At 43.9% G+C, this 23,371-nt stretch overlaps 1 protein-coding gene across 5 annotated transcripts in view; it reads right to left on the bottom strand.

Annotated features, from left to right (window-relative positions):
* Positions 1–23,371, bottom strand: part of rsl1d1 (ribosomal L1 domain containing 1) — a 30,944-nt gene that overhangs the window by 4,619 nt on the left and 2,954 nt on the right. For all 5 annotated transcript variants that reach the window (XM_078559117.1, XM_078559119.1, XM_078559120.1 and 2 more), the window contains exons 3-6: positions 23,199–23,337; positions 21,983–22,131; positions 16,070–16,171; positions 8,185–8,278 (exon numbers count right to left, since the gene is read on the bottom strand). In XM_078559117.1, the coding sequence (XP_078415243.1) occupies positions 8,185–8,278; positions 16,070–16,171; positions 21,983–22,131; positions 23,199–23,337 (484 nt within the window). The remainder of the gene's footprint in view (positions 1–8,184; positions 8,279–16,069; positions 16,172–21,982; positions 22,132–23,198; positions 23,338–23,371) is intronic.

Genomic DNA, 23,371 nt, shown 5'->3' with positions numbered 1-23,371 from the left:
ATTCTCGTGAACCTCCTCTGGACCCTCTCCAGGGCCAGCACATCCTTCCTAAGATACGGGGCCCAAAATTGCTCACAATATTCTAAATGTGGTCTGACCAGAGCCTTATAAAACCTCGGCAGTACATCCCTGCTTTTATATTCTAGTCCTCTCAAAATAAATGCCAACATTGCATTTGCCTTCCTAACTACCGCGTCAACCTGCAAGTTAACCTTAAGAGAATCCTGGACTAGGACTCCCAAGTCCCTTTGCACTCCAGATTTCTGAATTCTCTCCCCATTTAGAAAATAGTCTATGCCTCTATTCTTCCTACCAAAGTGCATGACCTCACACTTCTCCACGTTGTATTCCATCTGCCACTTCTTTGCCCATTCTCCTAACCTGTCCAAATGCTTCTGCAGCCTCTCCGCCTCCTCAATACTACCTGTCCCTCCACCTATCTTTGTATCATCTGCAAACTTAGCCAGGATGCCCTCAGTTCCTTCATCTAGATCATTAATGTACAAAGTGAAAAGTTGTGATCCCAACACTGACCTCTGTGGAATTCCACTCGTCACGGGCCGCCATCCTGAGAAGGACCCCCTTACCCCCACCCTCTGCCTCCTGCCAGACAGCCAATCTTCTATCCATGCTAATACCTTGTATCTAACACCATGGGCTCTTATCTTACTGAGCAGCCTCCTGTGCGGCACCTTGTCAAAGACCTTCTGGAAGTCCAAGTAGATAACATTCCTTGGCTCTCCTTTGTCTAACCTACTCGTTACCTCCTCAAAGAATTCTAACAGATTTGTCAGGCATGACCTCCCCTTGATGAAACCATGCTGACTTTGCCCGATTTTACCATGCACTTCCAAGTATTCTGAAATCTCATCCTTAATAATGGATTCTAAAATCTTACCAACGACCGAGGTCAGGCTAATCGGTCTGTAATTTCCCGTCTTTTGCCTCACTCCCTTCTTAAACAAGGGGGTTACATTAGCGATTTTCCAGTCCTCTGGGACCCTCCCTGGCTCCAGTGATTCCTGAAAGATCACCACTAACGCCTCCACTACCTCTTCAGCTATCTCCTTCAGAACTCTGGGGTGTAATCCATCTGGCCCAGGTGATTTATCCACCTTCAGACCTTTCAGTTTTCCTAGCACCTTCTCCTTGGTAATGGCTACCATACTCACCTCTGCCCCCCGACTCTCTTGAACCTTGGGGATGTCACTCGTGTCTTCCACTGTGAAGACTGACGCAAAGTACCTATTCAGTTCCTCCGCCATTTCTTTGTTCCCCACTACTACTTCTCCAGCGTCATTTTCCAGCAGCCCAATGTCCACTTTTGCCTCTCTCTTACCCTTTATATATCTAAAAAAAACTCTTGCAATTTTCTTTTATATTACTGGCTAGTTTACCCTCATATTAACTTAGGCCTTTCTTTCTGATCGGTTTTCCTTAATTTGCCCTAAATCCTTGACCCATTCAACTCTACTTCTCATTAATGACAAAATAAATCTTAAAAGCTGAAACTTTAATTTGAAGAGTATAAGAAATTGTTTCTGAAAAAGTCTTCCAAACGTGTGGAACAAGATGGGACAATGGACAGGTCTGGTCTGCTTTCTACACCTCTGAAATATCACAACGAATTCATGACAGAGGTTAAATAAACTCTCTTCATCCTTGTATTTTTAAAAATTCCTTCATGGGGCGTGCGATGCAAGCATCACTGGCAATCCCTAAAAACAAAAAGCTAAAAGCTACTGCGGATGCTGGAAATCCATAACAAAAACAAAAACAGAATTACCTGGAAAAACTCAGCAGGTCTGGCAGCATCGGTGGAGAAGAAATCAGTCAACGTTTCGAGTCTTCATGACCCTTCGGCAGAGCTGAAGCATAGTTAGGAGAAAGATGAAATATAAGCTGGTTTAAGGTAGGGGGGCGGGGGGAGAGAGAAGTTGAGGGTGTGGTGATTGTGGAGATAAGCAAGCAGTGATAGGAGCAGTTAATCAAAAGATGTCACAGACAAAAGGATCAAAGAGGTGTTGATATTGTCTAAGAAAGGTGCTAATTAAGAATGGAAGGCAGGACACTCAAGGTACAGCTCTAGTGGGGGTGGGGTGGAAAGACTAACAAAGTTTTAGTTTTAGATTTAAAAATAATGGAAATAGGTGGGAAAAGAAGAATCTATATAAATTATTGGAAAAAAAAAGGGAGGGTGGAGAAACGGGATGGGGATGGGGGGAGAAACGGGGTGGGGATGGGGGGAGGGGGGGGTAGTTTAAGATCTAAAGCTGTTAAATTCAATATTCAGCCCGGAAGGCTGTAAAGTGCCTAGTCGGAAGATGAGGTGCTGTTCCTCCAGTTTGCGTTGGGCTTCATTGGAACAATGCAGCAAGCCAAGGACAGACATGTGGGCAAGAGAACAGGGTGGAGTGTTATAATGGCAAGCGACAGGGAGGTTTGGGTCTTTCTTGCGGACAGACCGCAGGTGTTCTGCAAAGCGGTCGCCCAGTTTGCGTTTGGTCTCTCCAATGTAGAGGAGACCGCATTGGGAGCAACGAATGCAGTAGACTAAGTTAGGGGAAATGCAAGTGAAATGCTGCTTCACTTGAAAGGAGTGTTTGGGCCCTTGGACGGTGAGGAGAGAGGAAGTGAAGGAGCAGGTGTTGCATCTTCTGCGTGGGCATGGGGAGGTGCCATAGGTGGGGTTTGAGGAGAAGGGGGTGATTAAGGAGTGGACCAGGGTGTCCCGGAGGGAACGATCCCTACGGAATGCCGTCAGGGGGGGTGAAGGGAAGATGTGTTTGGTGGTGGCATCATGCTGGAGTTGGCGGAAATGGCGGAGGATGATCCTTTGAATGCGGAGGCTGGTGGGGTGATAAGTGAGGACAAGGGGGACCCTATCATTTTTCTGGAAAGGAGGAGAAGGCGTGAGGATGCACGGGATATGGGCCGGACATGGTTGAGGGCCCTGTCAACGACCGTGGGTGGAAAACCTCGGTTAAGGAAGAAGGAGGACATGTCAGAGGAGCTGTTTTTGAAGGTAGCGTCATCAGAACAGATGTGACGGAGGCGAAGGAACTGAGGAATGGGATGGAGTCCTTACAGGAAGCGGGGTGTGAGGAGCTGTAGTCGAGGTAGCTGTGGGAGTCGGTAGGCTTGTAATGGATATTGGTGGACAGTCTATCATCAGAAATTGAGACAGAGAGGTCAAGGAAGGGAATAGAAGTGTCAGAGATGGACCATGTGAAAATGATGGAGGGGTGGAGATTGGAAGCAAAATGAATAAATTTTTTTATTCCTCCAAATAAAAGGTGTGGCTATGGGTACCCGCATGGGCCCCAGCTATGCCTTTCTCTTTATGGGGTATGTGGAACATTCTTTGTTCCAGTCCTACTCCGGCCCCCTCCCACAACTCTTTCTCCGGTACATCGATGATTACTTCGGTGCTGCTTCATGCTCTCGTCGGGACCTGGAAAAATTTATTAATTTTGCTTCCAATCTCCACCCCTCCATCATCTTCACATGGTCCATCTCTGACACTTCTCTTCCCTTCCTTGACCTCTCTGTCTCAATTTCTGATGATAGACTGTCCACCAATATCCATTACAAGCCTACCGACTCCCACAGCTACCTCGACTACAGCTCCTCACACCCCGCTTCCTGTAAGGACTCCATCCCATTCTCTCAGTTCCTTCGCCTCCGTCGCATCTGTTCTGATGACGTTACCTTCAAAAACAGCTCCTCTGACATGTCCTCCTTCTTCCTTAACCGAGGTTTTCCACCCACGGTCGTTGACAGGGCCCTCAACCGTGTCCGGCCCATATCCCGCGCATCCTCCCTCACACCTTCTCCTCCTACCCAGAAACATGATAGGGTCCCCCTTGTCCTCACTTATCACCCCACCAGCCTCCGCATTCAAAGGATCATCCTCCGCCATTTCCGCCAACTCCAGCATGATGCCACCACCAAACACATCTTCCCTTCACCCCCCCGATGGCATTCCGTAGGGAACGTTCCCTCCGGGACACCCTGGTCCACTCCTCCATCACCCCCTACTCCTCAACCCCCACCTATGGCACCTCCCCATGCCCACACAGAAGATGCAACACCTGCCCCTTCACTTCCTCTCTCCTCACCGTCCAAGGGCCCAAACACTCCTTTCAAGTGAAGCAGCATTTCACTTGCATTTCCCCTAACTTAGTCTACTGCATTCGTTGCTCCCAATGCGGTCTTCTCTACATTGGAGAGACCAAACGCAAACTGGGCGACCGCTTTGCAGAACACCTGCAGTCTGTCCGCAAGAATGACCCAAACCTCCCTGTCGCTTGTCATTTTAACACTCCACCCTGTTCTCTTGCCCACATGTCTGTCCTTGGCTTGCTGCATTGTTCCAGTGAAGCCCAACGCAAACTGGAGGAACAGCACCTCATCTTCCGACTAGGCACTTTACAGCCTTCCGGGCTGAATATTGAATTTAACAACTTTAGATTTTAAACTCCCCCCACCCCCACCCCGTTTCTCCCCCCATCCCACCTCGTTTCTCCCCCCATCCCCACCCCGTTTCTCCCCCCATCCCCACCCCGTTTCTCTCCTCATCCCCACCCCGTTTCTCCCCCCTCCCTTTTTTTTCTCCAATAATTTATATAGATTCTTCTTTTCCCACCTATTTCCATTATTTTTAAATCTAAAACTAAAACTTTGTTAGTCTTTCCACCCCACCCCCACCAGAGCTGTACCTTGAGTGTCCTGTCTTCCATTCTTAATTAGCACCTTTCTTAGACAATATCACCACCTTCAACACCTCTTTGATCCTTTTGTCTGTGACATCTTTTGATTAACTGCTCCTATCACTGCTTGCTTATCTCCACAATCACCACACCCTCAACTTCTCTCTCTCCCCCCGCCCCCCCCACCTTAAACCAGCTTATATTTCATCTTTCTCCTAACTATGCTTCAGTTCTGCCGAAGGGTCATGAAGACTCGAAACGTTGACTGATTTCTTCTCCACCGATGCTGGCAATCCCTAATTGCCCTTGAGATCAAGAGAACATTTCCACACATCGTTAGACATAAATATATTTAGCAATATAAGTTGTAGCTTTTGTACAAATTTCCAATGCCAGATGACAAAGGGATTAGTGATCTCATCATAGGAAAAATAAAATGCACACTGATGCAAATCAAGGTGCTCTTCTGAGATAAGGCCAAAGGCTGGTTCGAGCTGCTTAGAAATTGCTTTATTTTGCATCTAGATATGCTTTATGACCAACTGGATGTGTGGTATACAGAGACATGCAAGCTGGCCAAAATGGAAAGCTACTCCTTTCTCTAGCATCAGTAGCACCTTTGTTTTTTCAGCTTTAGCAATGTTTGTTCCCAAAGTTGTAATTGTCAAGAACATTACTGCCTCTTAGTGTTCTTACATTTCTTCCTATGTACTGCAAAACAACTGAAAAAGGAAATAGTAACATTACACATTTATAAATGGAAACATGGGTGATGGATTTGGTGCTTTGCTAAAGCTTGTAACTATGAGATATCCCTTTAAATCCAAAATGAAACAAAGATAATGCTGGAAAGAGGGATAATCGGAATTCCTGGCTATGAGGTTATTAGATTTCTGAGAAATTATCCTGACTCGAGGTTGCCAGGGAGACAGGGTTCAGTTCAGAGGCAAAGCCACGAGCACGGCTGTTAACATTGATATGGAGATGGGAGTTTGCTAACCAGAAAGGACAAATAGCTGATAATTGGGCTAACAATTGTGTGCAACACACACAGGCAGAACTCTTGGTGTGGATTCAGTTCTTCAGCAAAGGCACTTGTACAAGGAGCTGTGAACATTTAATATTGTTAAAAGGACAGAAAGCTGAAGGCAATGTTAGAATAGAGATTGCAAATTGGACAATTTTACTGCTTTTGTTTGAATTCATTCATGGGATGTGGGTGTCACTGGCTGGGCCAGCATTTATTACACATCCCTAATTGCCCTTGAGAAGGTGGTGGCGAGCTGCCATCTTGAACGGCTGCAGTCCATGTGGTGAAGGTGCACCCACAATGCTGTTAGAGAGGAAGTTCGAGGATTTTGACCCAGTGACAGTGAAGGGACGGTGATATATTTCCAAGTCAAGATGGTGAGTGGCTTGGAGGGGAACTTCCAGGTGGTGGTGTTCCCATCTATCTGCTGCCCTTGTCCTTCTAGATGGTAGCGGTCATGGGTTTGGAAGATGCTGTCGAAGGACCCTTGGTGAGATCCTGCAATGCATCTTGTAGATGGTACACACTGCTGCCACTGTGCATCGCTGGTGGAGGGAGTGAATGTTTGTGGATAGGGTGCCAATCAAGCAGGCTGCTTTGTCCTGGACACTGTCAAGCTTCTTGAGTGTTGTGGGAGCTGCACTCATCCAGGCAAGTGGAGAGCATTCCATCACACTCCTGACTTGTGCCTTGTAGATGACGGACAGGCTTTGGGGAATCAGGAGGCGAGTTACTCACAGCAGGATACTGAGCCTCTGGCCTGCTCTTGTAGTCACAGTATTTATGCAGCTGGTCCAGTTCAGTTTCTGGTCAGTGATAAGCCCAGGATGTTGACAGTGGGGGATTCAGCGACGGTGATGTCATTGAATGCCAAGGGGCAATGGTGCGATTCTCTCTTGTTGGAGATGGTCATTGCCTGGCACTTGTATGATGCGAATGTTATTTGCCACTTGTCAGCCCAAGCCTGGATATCATCCAGATCTTGCTGCATTTGGACAAGGACTGCTTCAGTACCTAAGGAGTCGCGACTGCTGCTGAACATTGTGCAATCATCAGCGAACCTCCCCACTTCTGACCTTATGATGGAAGGAAGGTCATTGGTGAAGCAGCTGAAGATTGCTGGGCCTAGGACACTACCCCAAGGAACTCCTGCAGTGATGTCCTGGAGCTGAGATGATTAACCTGCAACAACCACAACCATCTTCCTTTGTGCTAGGTCAGACTCCCAACCAGTGGAGAGTTTTCCCCCAATTCCCATCGACTCCAGTTTTGCTAGGTCTCCTTGATGCCACACTCGGCCAAATGCTGCCTTGGTGTCAAGGGCAGTCACTCTCACCTCACCTCTGGAGTTCAGTTCTTTTGTCCATGCTTGAACCAAGGCTGTAATGGGGTCAGGAGCTGAGTGACCCTGGCAGAATCCAAATTGAGCATCAGTGAACGGGTCATTGCTGAGCAAGTATTGCTTGATAGCACTGTTGATGAACCCTTCTATCACTTTACTGATGTTTGAGAGTAGACTGATGAGGTGGTAATTGACCAAGTTGGATTTGTCCTGCTTTTTGTATACAGGACGTGGCTGGCCAATTTTCCACATTGCTGGGTAGATGCCAAGAGTTGTAGCTGACCGGGCAGTTTAATGGGGTTTATTAAAGGGCTCAGATAAAGGAGGCTCTGGGGAATCTATGCCATTAAGACTGTCATGAACCTAGCTAAGTAGGTTTTTCAGGTGTGTGCAGTTTGGGCATTAACCATATCTGGAGACTTTAACTAGAAGGTGGCTGCTAGTGAAAGTGATTCAAGGGCCAGATCCAATGAGTGGGAAAGTGAGAGTTCCTGTGCACCGGAGGCAAAGTTTGAAAGGCTGTGGGATTGCATGTGGAGCCACATGTGTTCAGGGAGTGATGGGAATGCTTGTAATTTTGTGAGGTGTATCTTTCTTGCATCAACTATTTAAAATGAAATCTATCTTTTCTAGTGAAATACCATTTGCCTGTTCATGATTAATTTTATGTTGATTTTGGGCTTGATTGTAACGGTAGGTTTTTAAAAAGTGAAATCCTGTCCCTCGATTCATTTTGCAGGAATTGTTTGGGGATTCCTTTCTTTTCAGGTTATTGGTCGCTATGGGGAATGTAACACATTTAATTCAGCAATTTATTGTTCACACCATTGAACTGGAATCTTTTCTTTTAAACACACTACAACTTTCTGTCACTTGCAAAAATCTACATACCCTCCGCAAAGAGAACAAAAAATAATGCACATTACTGCAAAAGATGGGAGTTGGAGGAGGGATAAAGCAGAGCTGAAGATGAGAATTGAAGTAATAAGTCAAAATCATCCTGGGTGGGTAGTTCATACAGTGCAAAGAAGAGGTAAGGTACATCCATACATATGATTGTCTATAATCCCACCAATGGTACAGTTTTTTTTTTTACATACCTTGGGCAAGTTCTCTGTAATAACACGAACGGCAGCAATAACATTTTCCACTGTGTCCTGCAACTTCATTCCTGTATGAGCTACACGGGAAGCACTGAAAAAGAAAATATGCCAGGAAATTACACCACACACGTATCATTCAAACAAAGGATAATGAATAATGACATCTAGAATATCCACAAACTCCATATCCTCTATCATTACTTAATGTAATCTACTTCCTAGTCAGACAATTTAGATTTTCAGTTTTGTGAATTTACAGAGAACCAATAATCAGCAATTAGCATTTCTGAAATTACCATTAGATAATTCACTCAACATCCACTATCTGTTTAAATTTCCAGGAAACCAGGGGCTCATGTTGACCAGAAGTGAGTAACAAAGTCCAGAGAAGCTGTCTCAGGAGAGAGTGAAGTTCAGGGCCATCATGTCAGCATGGAATAGTGAAGCATAAGGCCAGGCTGTAGAGAGAGATAGACAGACAGGCTGGAGGCATCAGGATAACAGTTGTATAGATAGCACTGACTAATAGCATGCAAGATACAGTACTTCTGTGGCTCCACAGATAAAACACATGTTGAGAAATAGACAGACTGAGAGGTAACTAGTGGAGAGATTTTAAAAAGAAATAAGTAATTGAGATAGTTGAACATCGTGATAGCCCCAGAGGTGATTAGTATCATGTATCATATCATAGTATCATCATTAGTATTCAGTAGACTGAAATGGTTCACCGAATTTAAAATAATTTCCACCAGGCAGCTCTCCACCACCTTCTCAAGGGCAACTAGGGATGGGCAATAAATGCTGGCCCAGCCAGCAAAGCCCACATCCCATGAATGAATTTTAAAAACTGTCAAGCTAACAGTCAGTCAATCACTTCAGAGGAAATACAAATATGATTTTGGCCCAGATTTTCTAATCGTGACGATGTCAAAACCCTCAGCATTCACCGTCTTTACTACTCTGAAATCAATTGCAACTTCTGGAATCTGCACAGGCACAGTCAAACACGGAAATCCAGAAGTTGCTCTTGGTGATTCTAACATTTCTACACAGGATATGCTGTTGAAGTTCCCCAAGTCGGCAATCAATTAGAAATCCGTGAACTGAGAACTTTTCCTTTTAAAGGTATTAACCTTGTTGTAAAATCCCGTGAAAAAGTTACACCTTGCTGAATGAGGTGTAACTGGGTTTTAATGGTGTATTAAGTTCATAATTACTGCTGAATAACCTCAATGGTCCTGAAAATTAATTATTTTAAAAATATCAATGGAGAATTTTTTTAAAGTTTGATATTTCAGTTTTCATCTTAATCCCATGTCTATGTCCCAATCTTTATTTTGTCCTCTCTAATATGATAAAAATGAAGGATAAAGTGCTTTTTGAATTCTTGGTTGTCAGTCTGTCAAGAGTACTTCAACATGATTGGCTGCTTACCCTGCTTGATGAGATCACTTTTATTGGAGACCTGAAGATCCCCAGGGTGCCAGATTCAAACTGACATCAGGAAAAGGGAAATCTATGCCACAGAGATCACTTGATCATTATGAGCAGCTTCTGCCAGGTCAGTGGCAAGCGCCATCGCTGACCACAATGACTGGGCCACTGACTCCATGTACTTGTAGCTGTATTACAATTCCATGGATTAAATAGCAGTCATATTACAGACACAATACTAAATGGGAAAGTGTGGAAAATTCACTTTGATCGTAAACAATGTGAACATTATTCAGCAGGTTATCCAAACTCATGAGATAGAATGCATATTTACCATGGTCCACTCGGAACACAGTGGAATTGGACCATTGTGTTTTAGATAAACTACTTTGGCATTCTAATTTTATAGAAATGGATGTAAAGCATTGTTCATTCATCATTCTAAATATGTAGTACCATCTCTGCTGTTATGAAGATTGCCTAAGTCCCTACAACGATTTGCATTTATATAGTGCCTTTAACTTAACAGAACATCCCAAGGTGCTTTACAGGAATATTATCAAGGAAGATTGGCCACCAGGCTATGTTAGGGAATATTGGGGCTGATGAAAAAAAGCTTGATCAAAAAGAGGTAGGCTTTCAGGAGTGACTTAGAGGAATAAAGAGATTTAGCGTGAATTCCAGAGATTAGGGCTGATGGTGGAGTGATTAAATTTGGGAATGCTCAAGGGTCCTGAATTGGATAAGCACAAATATCTTGGAGAGTTGTGGGGCTGGAGGAAATTACAGCAATAGAAAGGGGCAGGGTCATGAAGGGGTTTGAAAAGAGGGATGAGAATTTTAAAATTGAGGATGACTTGTGGATGGGAAGATAGCTGCAGCCATTCAGAGGTTCCTTGAATCCCCTGAAGGCCTTTTCAGAGAATTCTGGGACAAGCAAATAATCCTTTCGTGGCTCAGTTCCTACTGTTCTTCCACACCCCATCCCCCAACATTATCCCTCCCTACCACAGCACTCCCACCACACCAACCCAGAGGATCATTTCATCCTTCAACAGATTGTCTAATTGCTGTGAAGCTTCAAGAGGATCAATCATGTTTTAACTTTGCAACTGGATAAACTTACAGATGTTGATATCACAATATTAGCACTTTGCCATAGTTTAGTCTTTTGCACATACTAGTGTCTAGCACAGAAGTGCTGTGGCATTATACACATTGCGAAAATTTATCATTGCAAATGTCCCCTATACATTTCAAATTACCACTTGAGATTACTACAAATAATAGCTTTATACCCAGTAAGGCATTTTATTTACATGTAACCTTTTTACTATAGTGCAAGCTATTCTGCTCATTTAGACCTCAGTGAGTTCTCCTCCGTAACAGCCTTTTGATTGCATATGTAAACCGATGTAAATGCTCGGGTGTGTTGCCGCCTGGGTACTCCTGCATCAATTTATGAAGCTGAATTACCGGTGTATTTTTTAATCCCAAAATACTGGTATGTTCATAGCCAGGGCATCTTGACTTTGGGAGAATGAGTGTATCGGTGCTTGGGGCAGAGATCTTCCTTTAAGATGCTGTGCTGGCTGCACCCTTGATGTTATCCAACTTTGTCTCTTCTATCAGGCTCTCGAGCTGCTGAAGCCTGCTTCGCTTCATCCATTTTTGCATACTTCCCTTTTTACCTGCTTATCCTCCTCCTTTTTCCATACACTGATATTATGAGAAATGGAAATTTTTAAAAAATATTTCTCAGGAATGTTGTGTTATTTTGTGAAGAGGGCTGGCTATGTGTGTGTATGTGTTTATGTGTGTGGTGTGAGATTTACTTAAGCTGGGCAGAGAGTAATAGGAGGCAGGTTGTCTGGGAAGGTTTAGGTTTGAGGTGCAAGTGAATAGGTTACATCTAACATTTGCATCTTTAGATAAGTTGAGAGGTTTCTTGAATATCAAAGGGAACAAGAAACATGTTTGCATCTTGTAGGAGTTCCATAGGTAAACAGAAGTGGGACGTTATATTTTATTGACCCAAAAGCAAAGACAAAATTGAGATATGGAAGATTTTATAATTTGAAGGATTTGAGTTTCAAAGAGGTGTGAGAATAATAGAACCCGAGATGAAAGGGGAAAAACGATATTTTAGAGTTACTATAGCTGTGAGAGATAGCTGTTGAGCTGGGGCTGAGTTGGGAGCTATGTCTTTGGGCTGAGAGAAGATGCAGGTTTGAATCAGCCATCCAGTCAAGCCAGAAAAGTCATGGGCTGCAAAAAGCAGTTTTATTCTGAAGTTTGAATTTCCTAAAGAAGAATGGAAGAGTATTATAGGTCATGTGGTTTTTTTAAAAAAATTCATTCACGGGATGTGGGCTTCACTGGGTGGGCCAGCATCTATTGCCTATTCCTAGTTGCCCTTCAGAAAAAGGTGCCTTCTTGAACTGCTGCAGTCCATGTGGTGTGGGTATACCCACAGAGCTGTTAGGAAGGGAGTTCCAGGGTTTTGACCCAGTGACAGTGGAGGAACAGTAATATATTCCCAGGTCAGGATGGTGAGTGACTTGCAGGGGAACTTCTAGGTAGCGGTGTTCCTATCTGTCTGCTGCCCTTGTGCTTCTAGATGGCAGTGGTCGTGGGTTTGGAAGGTGCTGTTGAAGGCGCCTTGGTGAATTCCTGCAGTGCATCTTGTAGATGGTACACACTGCTGCTACTGTGCGTCGGTGGTGGACGGAATGAACGCTTGTGGATGTGGTGCCAATCATGTGGTTTGCCTTTATTAAAGCTACAGCAGTTTGCCTTGGGTAATATTACTGCATCTTTATGGTTAAACATTTATAATGGGGTGTTGCCTGGAAGGCTACTTGTGGGTCTGGCCAAGTAGAGTGTCGTTTTGGGGGAACGCGTTGTAAGATTAACGTTAATTGTGTAACTGTAATCTTGTGTGCTTAACTTTTCTTGAATATCAAAATATTCTTGTTAATAAAGCTTTTACTTTTAATTTTTAAAACCCCAGAACTGGATTCCTTGCTGCTGAGATCAGTACGTTATCTTCTTGTTTTCAGAATACCGAAAAAAAGGGTATGGCCCGTAAGCCAAGTTTCCCTCAGAGATTTGGTTTGAGCAGCAAATAACTCCTGCTGTGGTCATAACAATATGCATATGTCTTGCATTTCTTTGATTTCTCTTATTATGCCTCTTGTAGTCTCCTGCTTGCCTCACTACTGCAGTTTAACTATCTCCTGTTCTTCACTTTGCTACTCATTCTGCTTCCTTTCCAGGATGTGTGTTGGGGTGATTTTCCTCTCTTTTTCTTTTCTTATTTGAATGCCATTCATCTTTGACATTTTCTATTTCTGACAAGAGTTCCCTAGCTGAAAGGTTAACTCTTTCTTTCTCCACAGATGCTGTTATTTCCTGCTGAGTATTTTAAACATTTTATGTTTTGTTTCAGATTTCCAACACAAAAAGCAAAGGGCTGGAAATGTATCTTAAGCCAATACTTCCTCAGTCAGGTATCTATCCAAAACTAAAACGGGGGCTGCAATTTGTCTACACAAGTCACATGAAACCTTCTCAGTGAATCAGCAGCCACTTTTACACCACCTCCGATCTTCTTTCCACTAAACGTCATAGAATGATAGTTCAAACTCTTCGGAGACTCATTTCTCAGTCTCAATGTAATTCATACTTGGTTTAAAATTAAAAACCTTGGCAATATTTTCTGAGTCAATGGAAAATAAAAACTGGGCGGTGAAAAAAGAATCGGCTGTTGAATCGGTTGCTCTAGGGCCCAGAGCACCAAACAGTGACCATATCTCCAGGCAAACCTTGAATACGGTGCTCAGTTCTGGTCATTGAGACACAGCAGAGATATTCTGGGGACAATACAGAGCAGAAACACAAGACTAATCCCCAGTATTAGATGTTCAGTTATGAAAAAAGACTGGAGAAACTTGGGGGTCGAAATTGAATAAGACCAGGCTGCTAACATAGAGAACAATCTGTGCGCTGGCACACTCGATATTGCACCCTGGGTATCACTTAAATTAGGCTGGCGAGCTGCCTGGGGACACAAAGTGGACGTGGATTTCGGGCAGCAACCCTCGGGCAGATCCTGTTGGGGGTGGGTAAGACAATCAAGAGGAAGGGAAGCAATTGAGTGAGCCGACTGGGAGCTGGCAATGGCCTTCAGAACGGCTGTGGTGCTGGGAGCAGCACTCTGGCACCTCACCACATTCAAGATAAGTTCTTTTTAGGATCACTAGCTAAGCCATGCAGACCTAGTTATCCGTTCACTGTTGGCTGTGTTCACAGGGTCTGGATGGAGACTTAATAAGGGCTTAGGCCTCCTATTTGCTTATGCATAGAACCTACTGTCTGCTTCCATGAGCCCCAGGCAACTATACTTCAGCTTTAACCAATATGGTGGACTGCGCACCGCAGGTGTGGATTACTTGTACATGCACCACTCGAACATTATTGGACACTTAGTTAGGTGCTTGTTTTACACCTGTAAAATTTCTAGTTCTTGGGCTTTTTGGTTTTAAAATGAAGCATCTAAGATGTGATCTTTCAAAGGAATAGATTGCAAATAATATAGAAAAAGGTAAATTCAGAATGGTAATTAAAATTAGTTTGACAGAGTAGGTCAAGGGGCAATAGATTTAAAAGGCAAATTTGGAACCTACATTAGGACATTTTCAAACAAAACACTATCTGTACGCGGAATAGACTCAATCACAGGGTAGTGAAATCCACGGACCCATTCAAGAACCAACTGAATGCTACAAGGGAGCCAATCTAGGTCAGCGAGCACAGCAGTGGTGGGTAAGTATGAGTAAGGACACAGGCAGCAGAGTTTTGGATGACATCAAATTTACAGGAGGTAGATTGTGGGAGGCCAGCCAGTGGTGTGATGGAGTAGTCAAGTCTAAAGGTAACAAAGACAGGGATGAAGATTTCAGCAAATGACCCAAGGGGTGATGGATTTAAGCGACGTTATGGAGGTTAAAACAGGCAGTCTTTGTGCAGATATGTGGTCAGATGCTCATCTCAGGGTCAAGTATGACACCAAGGGTACAAAAAGGACGCTGGCTCAGCCTCAGACAGTTGCCAGGTAGAGGGACAGAGCCAATGGCGAGGGAATGGAATTTGAAGAGTGGAGCGAAAACAACGTCTTTGATCTTCCAGTCTTTAGTTGGGGAAAATTTCTGTTCACCCAGTATTGGATGTTAGATAAGCAGCTTGATAATTTAGTGGAGGAGTTGAGAAAGGTGATGGTGAGGTAGAGCTAGTGATTTTGGATGATGTCGCCGAGGGGGCAGCATGTAGCTGAGAAATGAGAGGGGGGCCAAGGGTAAATCCTTGGAGGACACTAGAGGTAATGCCATGGGAGAAGGAAGAGAAACCACTGCAAGTGATATAAGCAAAGAACTGCGGATGCTGGAAATCCAAAACAAAAACAGAAATACCTGGAAAAACTCAGCAGGTCTGGCAGCATCGGCGGAGAAGAGCACAGTTAACGTTTCGAGTCATGATCCTTCAACAGGAGGGTCATGAGGACTCGAAATGTCAACATTGCAAGTGATACTCTGGCTATAAGAATGGAACCAGGCCAGTGCAGTCTCACCCAGCTAGATGACAGTCGAGAGGCACTGGAGGAAGATTGTGTGGTCAACAGTGTCAAAAGCTGCAGGCAGGTCCAGAAGGGTGAGGAGGATAGTTTATTTTTATCAGTCACACAGAATGTCATCTGTGACTTTGATAAGAGGAATGCTTCAAAGGCATCTCCAGTCAGTTTCTCCACTCTGTTACTTTTCAAAAACGTTAAATCAGGCATATTTTTCCTAGTCCGGCATCGCTACTCACCTAACAGTTGGTCCTAAAGCTGGACTTTTAATTGGTAAGCATGCTGCTCTGTTCACTGACATTTCATTTCAAGGATCTAATTTTAAATTGCTGGCAAGAGGAGAAGAGCATGTGTCAACTACAAGATCAGTTGGTTACTTTGTTCACTGTCATGTACAGATAAACAAGGCACTGGCATTCAAACATGTTCATGATTAAACATGCTGTGCAGTGAGTACAGATACTGGTCAAGGAAGTTTTAGGAACGTTAGTACTCAAGGTGTAAGCAGCCATTGGGAATACCCAGCATCTTCTGTGCTCAGGAATTTAGAAAGATAGACTCCCAAAGTAAAATTAATAGAAAAAGCTAGGCCTTATGCAAAATTAGACATATCAGATCTACTTATGAGAGAACCTGGGCTTTTTGCATACCAATTTGCAACTCGAAATCATTTAGGCTTCTATAGGCACTTTTGTTATTTTACTTGTCAGCCCCATTCAGAATTGATTTGCAAATGAAAAATAAATTTTCAGTGTTAGGTAAAAGACGGAGGGTTAGATCCTCCCAAACTCAATGAACCAAATCCTCAATACTCACTAACAGCTGCCCTTCTTGTTGACAGGAAGGATTGTCCCCTGGATTCGTTTGTTCAGATCTTTTGCAAGACTCTTTGAAGACAGCTTTACAGACAGAGGCGCTCTGAAATCAGAAATGTAATTAAATGAGATTATACACAAGAAAATGCTTTAAAGAATTACAATACTACACTGCTCACAACTGTTAAATTTGTGAGTTTGTAAGAACTGCCAAGCTATACGATTACCTACAGGTTTTCAAACTGAGTTCACGAGGCCACAAGATTTCTGTATTTTTGAGCATTTGCTGATTTATATTAACTTAAGAAAAAACATTTTCTGCAATGGGAGCACAGATCTCCTGAATTTTGGATGGGAGGCTTCCAAGAACTTCACCACAATTAACCTGCACATTTATCTGTGTGGCTGCCCATATAAGCAAGATGACAACAACTATTGTTATCCTGAGCCTAGAGGTGTGGACACTCTAAGTCTCATGTGAGGGTACTTTTAAACTCCAAGGTGATATTGCTACCACTGAGCCAAGTCTGGCTCAAGTTAAGTGCTCGTTCTGTGTTGAAGTTGGAGCCAGACAATTGGCTGAATTTTACGTGCTTCTGGTGGGTCTGTTTCCTTAGGGGGGGGCATATTATATGAGGTGGGCGCCCATCCCACCACCTTCCTGCTCACCCCCATAATACAGGGCGGGGGGGGGGGGGGGGGGGGGGGGGGCAGCAGGTGCTGAAATCAGCAGCCTTCCCGCCATATTTAAATCGACAATTAAGGTTCAATTAAGCTTGTTATCAAGCCCATAAATCCTGCTAATACACTGCCCGCGCCATAATATGACTGCCGTGGGCAGCAAGGTGGTAGCGGGAAGCCGATGTTTAACCTGAAATGGGTAAATGGTGGGATCTCCATTTAACCAACTGTCATGAAGATATTAATGTATATAATGTTAATGGAAATTATTTTTAAATTGGACTTGTAGTGGGGTCTGTGTCTGTGGGTGTGTGTATGGCTTAATTGGATTAAAGCCAGCTAGTCTGGCTGCTTTGATGTATAGTAGTTTGAGATGTTACTTAGATAAACGAAAGGCTAGAAGGTAAGGAGTATATTTGCATTTGTTGAATAAACCATTCAAAAGGGAGTAAAATCTTGCACCTAGCTGGGAGACACCAAGCAATGTGTTTATATTACTAATACAATTGTGCTATGAAAGGTGTTTTATTGTAAGAAGAGGTGGAGTTCAAAAACCCAGGGATAACATGAGAACTTACATTCAAAGGGAAGGCTAGGTAGAAACAGAAAAGAGTTTTATATGTGCAGGTCAGAGGCATGTAAGATCTAAGCAGCCTGTAAGCCTACAACTGTGTCTGCAAAGGAACCAAATTGCAAGGGACCTAATTTTGAATTTGTAAGGTCAAATGTGCTTTGCCTGGTGTCTGTTTAAAGTCCATGGGTTATTGTTGCCTTGGTGAAGATTAATTTGGGGATATGTTTAAAAGTTATTATGGTAGTAATCTGTAGATATATGTATGTTTTAGTTTCTTGTTAAATTAATAAATGTTTAATTTAGTTTAAATTAAAAAAACCTCTCGAGGCTCGGTGGTTTCATTTCTGAATTCAGATCTCAAACATGCCAATCGAAAATATAGGTTATGACAGTTGTTCAAGTTTCCCTCTGGGATTTAAACAACTCAACCTTTACCAACTGCTGTGTCATAACACCAACCCAGAAACCGCACTGGCGTGGAGCCAGCATGCTCCATGTCTACCCAACCCAGCAAAGCTCTGTGGGGTTTATTAATTAGGGCCAAGTGGGACTTCCGCCCCTCACTGGAGCAACTGCTGGGACTGCAGGTGAGGAGTGGAGCCCAAGACCGAGGTTCCCCGGAGCAGTTACGTCCAGTCTTGGCCCAAGAGGGTTAGGGAGAGGGGGATTCAGGAGAGGGGGATTGGGGTGGGGTTTAGGAGAGGGGGATTTACATGCACCACCCCCTCCCCCAACCATTTTATGTGCGCCCCCACCCCATCCACCCCCCATTTTACATGAGCCCCCTCAGGAAACACACCCACCAGGGGCACAAAAAATTCAACCCCTTGTCTGGCTCCAACTTCAACACAGAATGAGCACTTAACTTGAGCCAGACTTGGCTCAGTGGTAGCAATATCACCTCGGAGTCTAAAAGAAGGGGACACAACCATCACATGTGACTGAATGAATAATCTAGATTGACACTTCAATATGATGCTGAGGGATTGCTGCACTGCCAGTGGTGCTGTATTTCAGATGAAAAGTTATTGCCTTGCCTGCCCTTGATGTAAAAGATCACATGGTGCTACTCAAAAAGGAGTAGGGGAGATCTCCCAGTCACTTGGCCAGGGTCCCTCAACCAACCTCATTAAAAACTATTCCTTTATTTTGTGGTGTGCAGATTGGTTGCTCCATTTCACCATATTATTTCAGCAACTGGACTTCAAAATGCATTGGCTATAAAAAGCACTGAAACTGCCCAAGACTGTGAAAGACACGGCAGTATTTGTTCATGGTGGTGCGGGGGGTGGGGGAATGTGTGAGCGTCACTGACAAAGCCAGCATTTGTTGCACTTCACTATTGATCCTTGACAAGGTGGTGGTGAACTGCTGCAGTCCATGTGAAGTAGGTACACCTACAGTGCTGTTAGGAAGGGAATTCCGGGATTTTCACTCAGCAACAGTGAAGGAACGGCAATATACTTCCAAGTCAGGATGGTGAGTGGCTTGGAGAGGAACTTGCTGGTGTTGGTGTTCCCATGCGTCCACTGTCCTTGGCCTTCTAGGTGATAGAGGACAAAATAAAAACAGAATTGCCTGGAAAAACTCAGCAAGTCTGGCAGCATCGGCGGAGAAGAAATCAGTCAACGTTTCGAGCCCTCATGGCCCTTCGGCAGAACTGCAGCATAGTTTCAACAAGGGAGAAATATAAATTGGTTTAAGGTGGGTGGGTGGGTGGGTGGGTGGGGGGGGGGGGGGGGGGGTGGAGAACACATTGAGGGTGTGGTGTGAGCAGATAATCAAAAGATGTCAGAGACAAAAGGGTCAAAGAGGTGTTGAAGGTGGTGGTCTTTGTCTGAGAAAAGTGCTAATTAAGAATGGAAAACAGGATATTTAAAGTACAGCTCTAGTGGGGGTGGGGTGGAAAGACTAAAGGTTTTAGTTTTAGATTTAAAAATAATGGAAATAGGTGGGGAAAGAAGAATCTATATAAATTATTGAAAAAAAATAATCGGGACCTGGAAAAATTTATTAATTTTGCTTCCAATCTCCACCCCTCCATCATCTTCACATGGTCCATCTCTGACACTTCTCTTCCCTTCCTTGACCTCTCTGTCTCAATTTCTGATGATAGACTGTCCACCAATATCCATTACAAGCCTACCGACTCCCACAGCTACCTCGACTACAGCTCCTCACACCCCGCTTCCTGTAAAGACTCCATCCCATTCTCTCAGTTCCTTCGCCTCCGTCGCATCTGTTCTGATGACGCTACCTTCAAAAACAGCTCCTCTGACATGTCCTCCTTCTTCCTTAACCGAGGTTTTCCACCCACGGTCGTTGACAGGGCCCTCAACCGTGTCCGGCCCATATCACGCGCATCCTCCCTCACGCCTTCTCCTCCTTCCCAGAAACATGATAGGGTCCCCCTTGTCCTCACTTATCACCTCACCAGCCTCCGCATTCAAAGGATCATCCTCCGCCATTTCCGCCAACTCCAGCATGATGCCACCACCAAACACATCTTCCCTTCACCCCCCTTGACGGCATTCCGTAGGGATCGTTCCCTCCGGGACACCCTGGTCCACTCCTCCATCACCCCCTACTCCTCAACCACCACTTATGGCACCTCCCCATGCCCACGCAGAAGATGCAACACCTGCCCCTTCACTTCCTCTCTCCTCACCGTCCAAGGGCCCAAACACTCCTTTCAAGTGAAGCAGCATTTCACTTGCATTTCCCCTAACTTAGTCTACTGCATTCGTTGCTCCCAATGCGGTCTCCTCTACATTGGAGAGACCAAACGCAAACTGGGCAACCGTTTTGCGGAACACCTGCGGTCTGTCCGCAAGAAAGACCCAAACCTCCCTGTCGCTTGCCATTTTAACACTCCACCCTGTTCTCTTGCCCACATGTCTGTCCTTGGCTTGCTGCATTGTTCCAGTGAAGCCCAACGCAAACTGGAGGAACAGCACCTCATCTTCCGACTAGGCACTTTACAGCCCTCTGGGCTGAATATTGAATTCAACAACTTTAGATCTTAAACTCCCCCTCCCCCCATCCCCACCCCGTTTCTTTTCCCCCCCCCACCCGCTTTTTTTTTCCAATAATTTATGTAGATTCTTCTTTCCCCACCTATTTCCATTATTTTTAAATCTAAAACTAAAACCTTTAGTCTTTCCACCCCACCCCCACTAGAGCTGTACTTTAAATATCCTGTTTTCCATTCTTAATTAGCACTTTTCTCAGACAAAGACCACCACCTTCAACACCTCTTTGACCCTTTTGTCTCTGACATCTTTTGATTATCTGCTCACACCACACCCTCAATGTGTCTCTTCCCCTCCCCCCCCCACCCACCTTAAACCAATTTATATTTCTCCCTTGTTGAAACTATGCTGCAGTTCTGCCGAAGGGCCATGAGGGCTCGAAACGTTGACTGATTTCTTCTCCGCAGATGCTGCCAGACTTGCTGAGTTTTTCCAGGTAATTCTGTTTTTATTTTGTTTTGGATTTCCAGCATCCGCAGTAGCTTTTAGCTTTTTGTTTTTATCTAGGTGATAGAGGACGTGGATTTGGAAGATGCTGTTGAGCTGGTGCAGTGCATCTTGTACATGGTACACTGCTGCCACTGTGTATCTGTGGTGCAGAGAGTGAATGTTGAAGGTGGTGGATGGAGTGCCAATCAAACAGGCTGCTTTGTCCTAAATGGTGTCCAGCTTCTTGAGTATTGGTGCAGCCTCATTCATCCAGGCAAGTGGAGAGTATTCCATCACACTCCTGACTTGTGCCTTGTAAACAGTGGGCAGGCTTTGCAGAGTCAGGAGGTGAGTCACGCGCTGCAGGATTCCCAGCCTCTGACCTGCTCTTGTAGCCACAGTATTTATATAGCTGGTCCAGTTAAATTTCTGGTCAATGGCAACCGCCAGGATGTTGATGGTGAGGGATTCAGCGATGCTAATGCCATTAAACGTCAAGGGGAGATTGTTAGATTATCGCTTGTTGGAGATGGTAATTGTCTGGCACGTGAGTGGCACAAATGCTACTTGTCACTTAGCAGCCTAAGCCTGAATGTTGTTCAGGTGCTGTTGCGTATGGACACAGACGGCTTCAGTATCTGAGGAGTTGTGAACAGTACTGAAATGCTGTGCAATCGCCAGAGCACAATCCTACTTCTGAGCTCTTGAGGAAAGGTCATTGATGGAGCAGCTGAAGATGATTGGGCCTAGGGCACAAACTTGAGGAGCTCCTACAGTGATGCCTTGGGGCTGAGATAATTGACCTCCAACAACCACAACCATCTTCCTTTGTGCTCATTCCTTCTTTCCTGGGAATAAAATCTTACTTAATTGGGGTAACTGCACATCCAATGAACAGTACTTGGTCTCATTAAAAACTCAAAAGTATGCCCTGCTGGGATGTCAGTATATTACTTTAATAATTATTTGTGATTCAGTGCTGAAGTTGGTGCCCAACTCACCCACCCCATTACTTAGAAACGGTTGGGGCCATTCGAAAGCGGGTCAGCTAATGTAAGAGTCAGAATTTAGATGATTTTATGTACTTATTTATATGTAGCAACCCGAGGATTGGAAAAGACTCAAAAATACATTTGTCCTTGAAGCATTTGTTTAAGCACCAAAAAATAGTTCATGATAATAAATTTAGATTACTTACTTTTTGGATTTGTAAAAATGTTTGCCTAAATGAGAGGGTAAAAATCGTCTGATTCGGTCATCAGCTAGGAACAGGTCGAATCTGTTCAACAAACGTCGCTTTGCTTCAAATGGTTTATATTCGGTCTTCAGTGTCTTATATGGAATGACCTAACAAAATAAAACTTATATTAACATTGCACCATTTTGCCAATGAAAAAGTCATTTAAAGTATACTGCTCAATCATATTCTAGTTAAAACAAAACTGTTGTACTTTCTCTGGATCACTGGCCCTGGAATGGGAGGTTATAATTATTAATATACAAACTCATCAACCCCTTAGCCAGGGGCGTTCATTGCTTTAAGGCCCTTTATTTCAATAAGCTCCCTTTTGTTTGCTGTCATATTTGAACAAAAGCCACCTTCAAAGGCCATTAGAATGAAACGCTGCAATAAAAGCAGATTAAGTTACCTGGAAATTTGTGATTTTAATTGGGTTATAAAAATTGCAAACAAGGTTAAAAACAAACAAAAGGGGCAACTGAACAAATTCAGCATCATTTTATAATTTCAGAGAAAGTAAGGAGTGCGGAAAACAAACCTTCCCACGGGCACAGTTGTGTGTTTCTTCAGGTCTTGAATCTGCTGCAGCAGGTTACCATTTCCAACAAAGAAACATAAAAGAAACCATTCGGCTCAACCATGCTGGCATTTTCCCTTGACCAGCGGAAGTAACCCACCCCTACAATTTAAAAGTGGTATTGCTCGAATTTCTTTTTAATGTGCTTCAAATTGCATCCGATAACACACAACCAACTCTGGGAGTTCTCAGAGCTGACAGGTAAATCCAGAAAAACTGTACTCCTCATCTTGAGGAGCTAAAAAAACCAAATCAGACTACATATCAAACTGATTCATGACTTATCGGTTGTGTTGCATAGTCAGAATTAGAATTTTTCCCACTCCTGGATATATCTCCTAGTATTCTGTACTGTAAAAATGCATATCTGCATGGGAAGGGGTATGACAAAAAGTGATTAAGTAGACAATTGTTTTCATTTTCCCTCTCCGATGTCCGAGAATGCTAATGTGCTGTGCCACCGATCTCAATCAGCCATTACTACTGCAGAGAATCATGTCACAAGATGTCAACAGTGAACACTTTGAAAGTAAACATACGGATCTTAAATGCACAGTTTTAAATGCATTCTATTGTTTGTCTAAACTGGAAGCCTACCTGTGTTACGTTCTCAATGCCATGCTTGCTGAGAAGCCTTTTATAGAATCTCTCTGTCTGATCTGCAGTCATGTTTGGTTCATCTTTAGTGAAGAGACAAACTTCCATTGTCTCTGTTCGAATTCCATGAGGTAGAGTTCTGCGAAAATAAAAAATAAAGTCTTTTCAGCATC

This window comes from Cetorhinus maximus, chromosome 15 (assembly GCF_964194155.1).
Source record: "Cetorhinus maximus chromosome 15, sCetMax3.hap1.1, whole genome shotgun sequence".
NCBI classification, from domain to species: domain Eukaryota; kingdom Metazoa; phylum Chordata; class Chondrichthyes; order Lamniformes; family Cetorhinidae; genus Cetorhinus; species Cetorhinus maximus.
The sequence above is the reverse complement of the archived record's forward strand: the minus strand, read 5'-3'. Positions and strand labels throughout refer to the sequence as shown.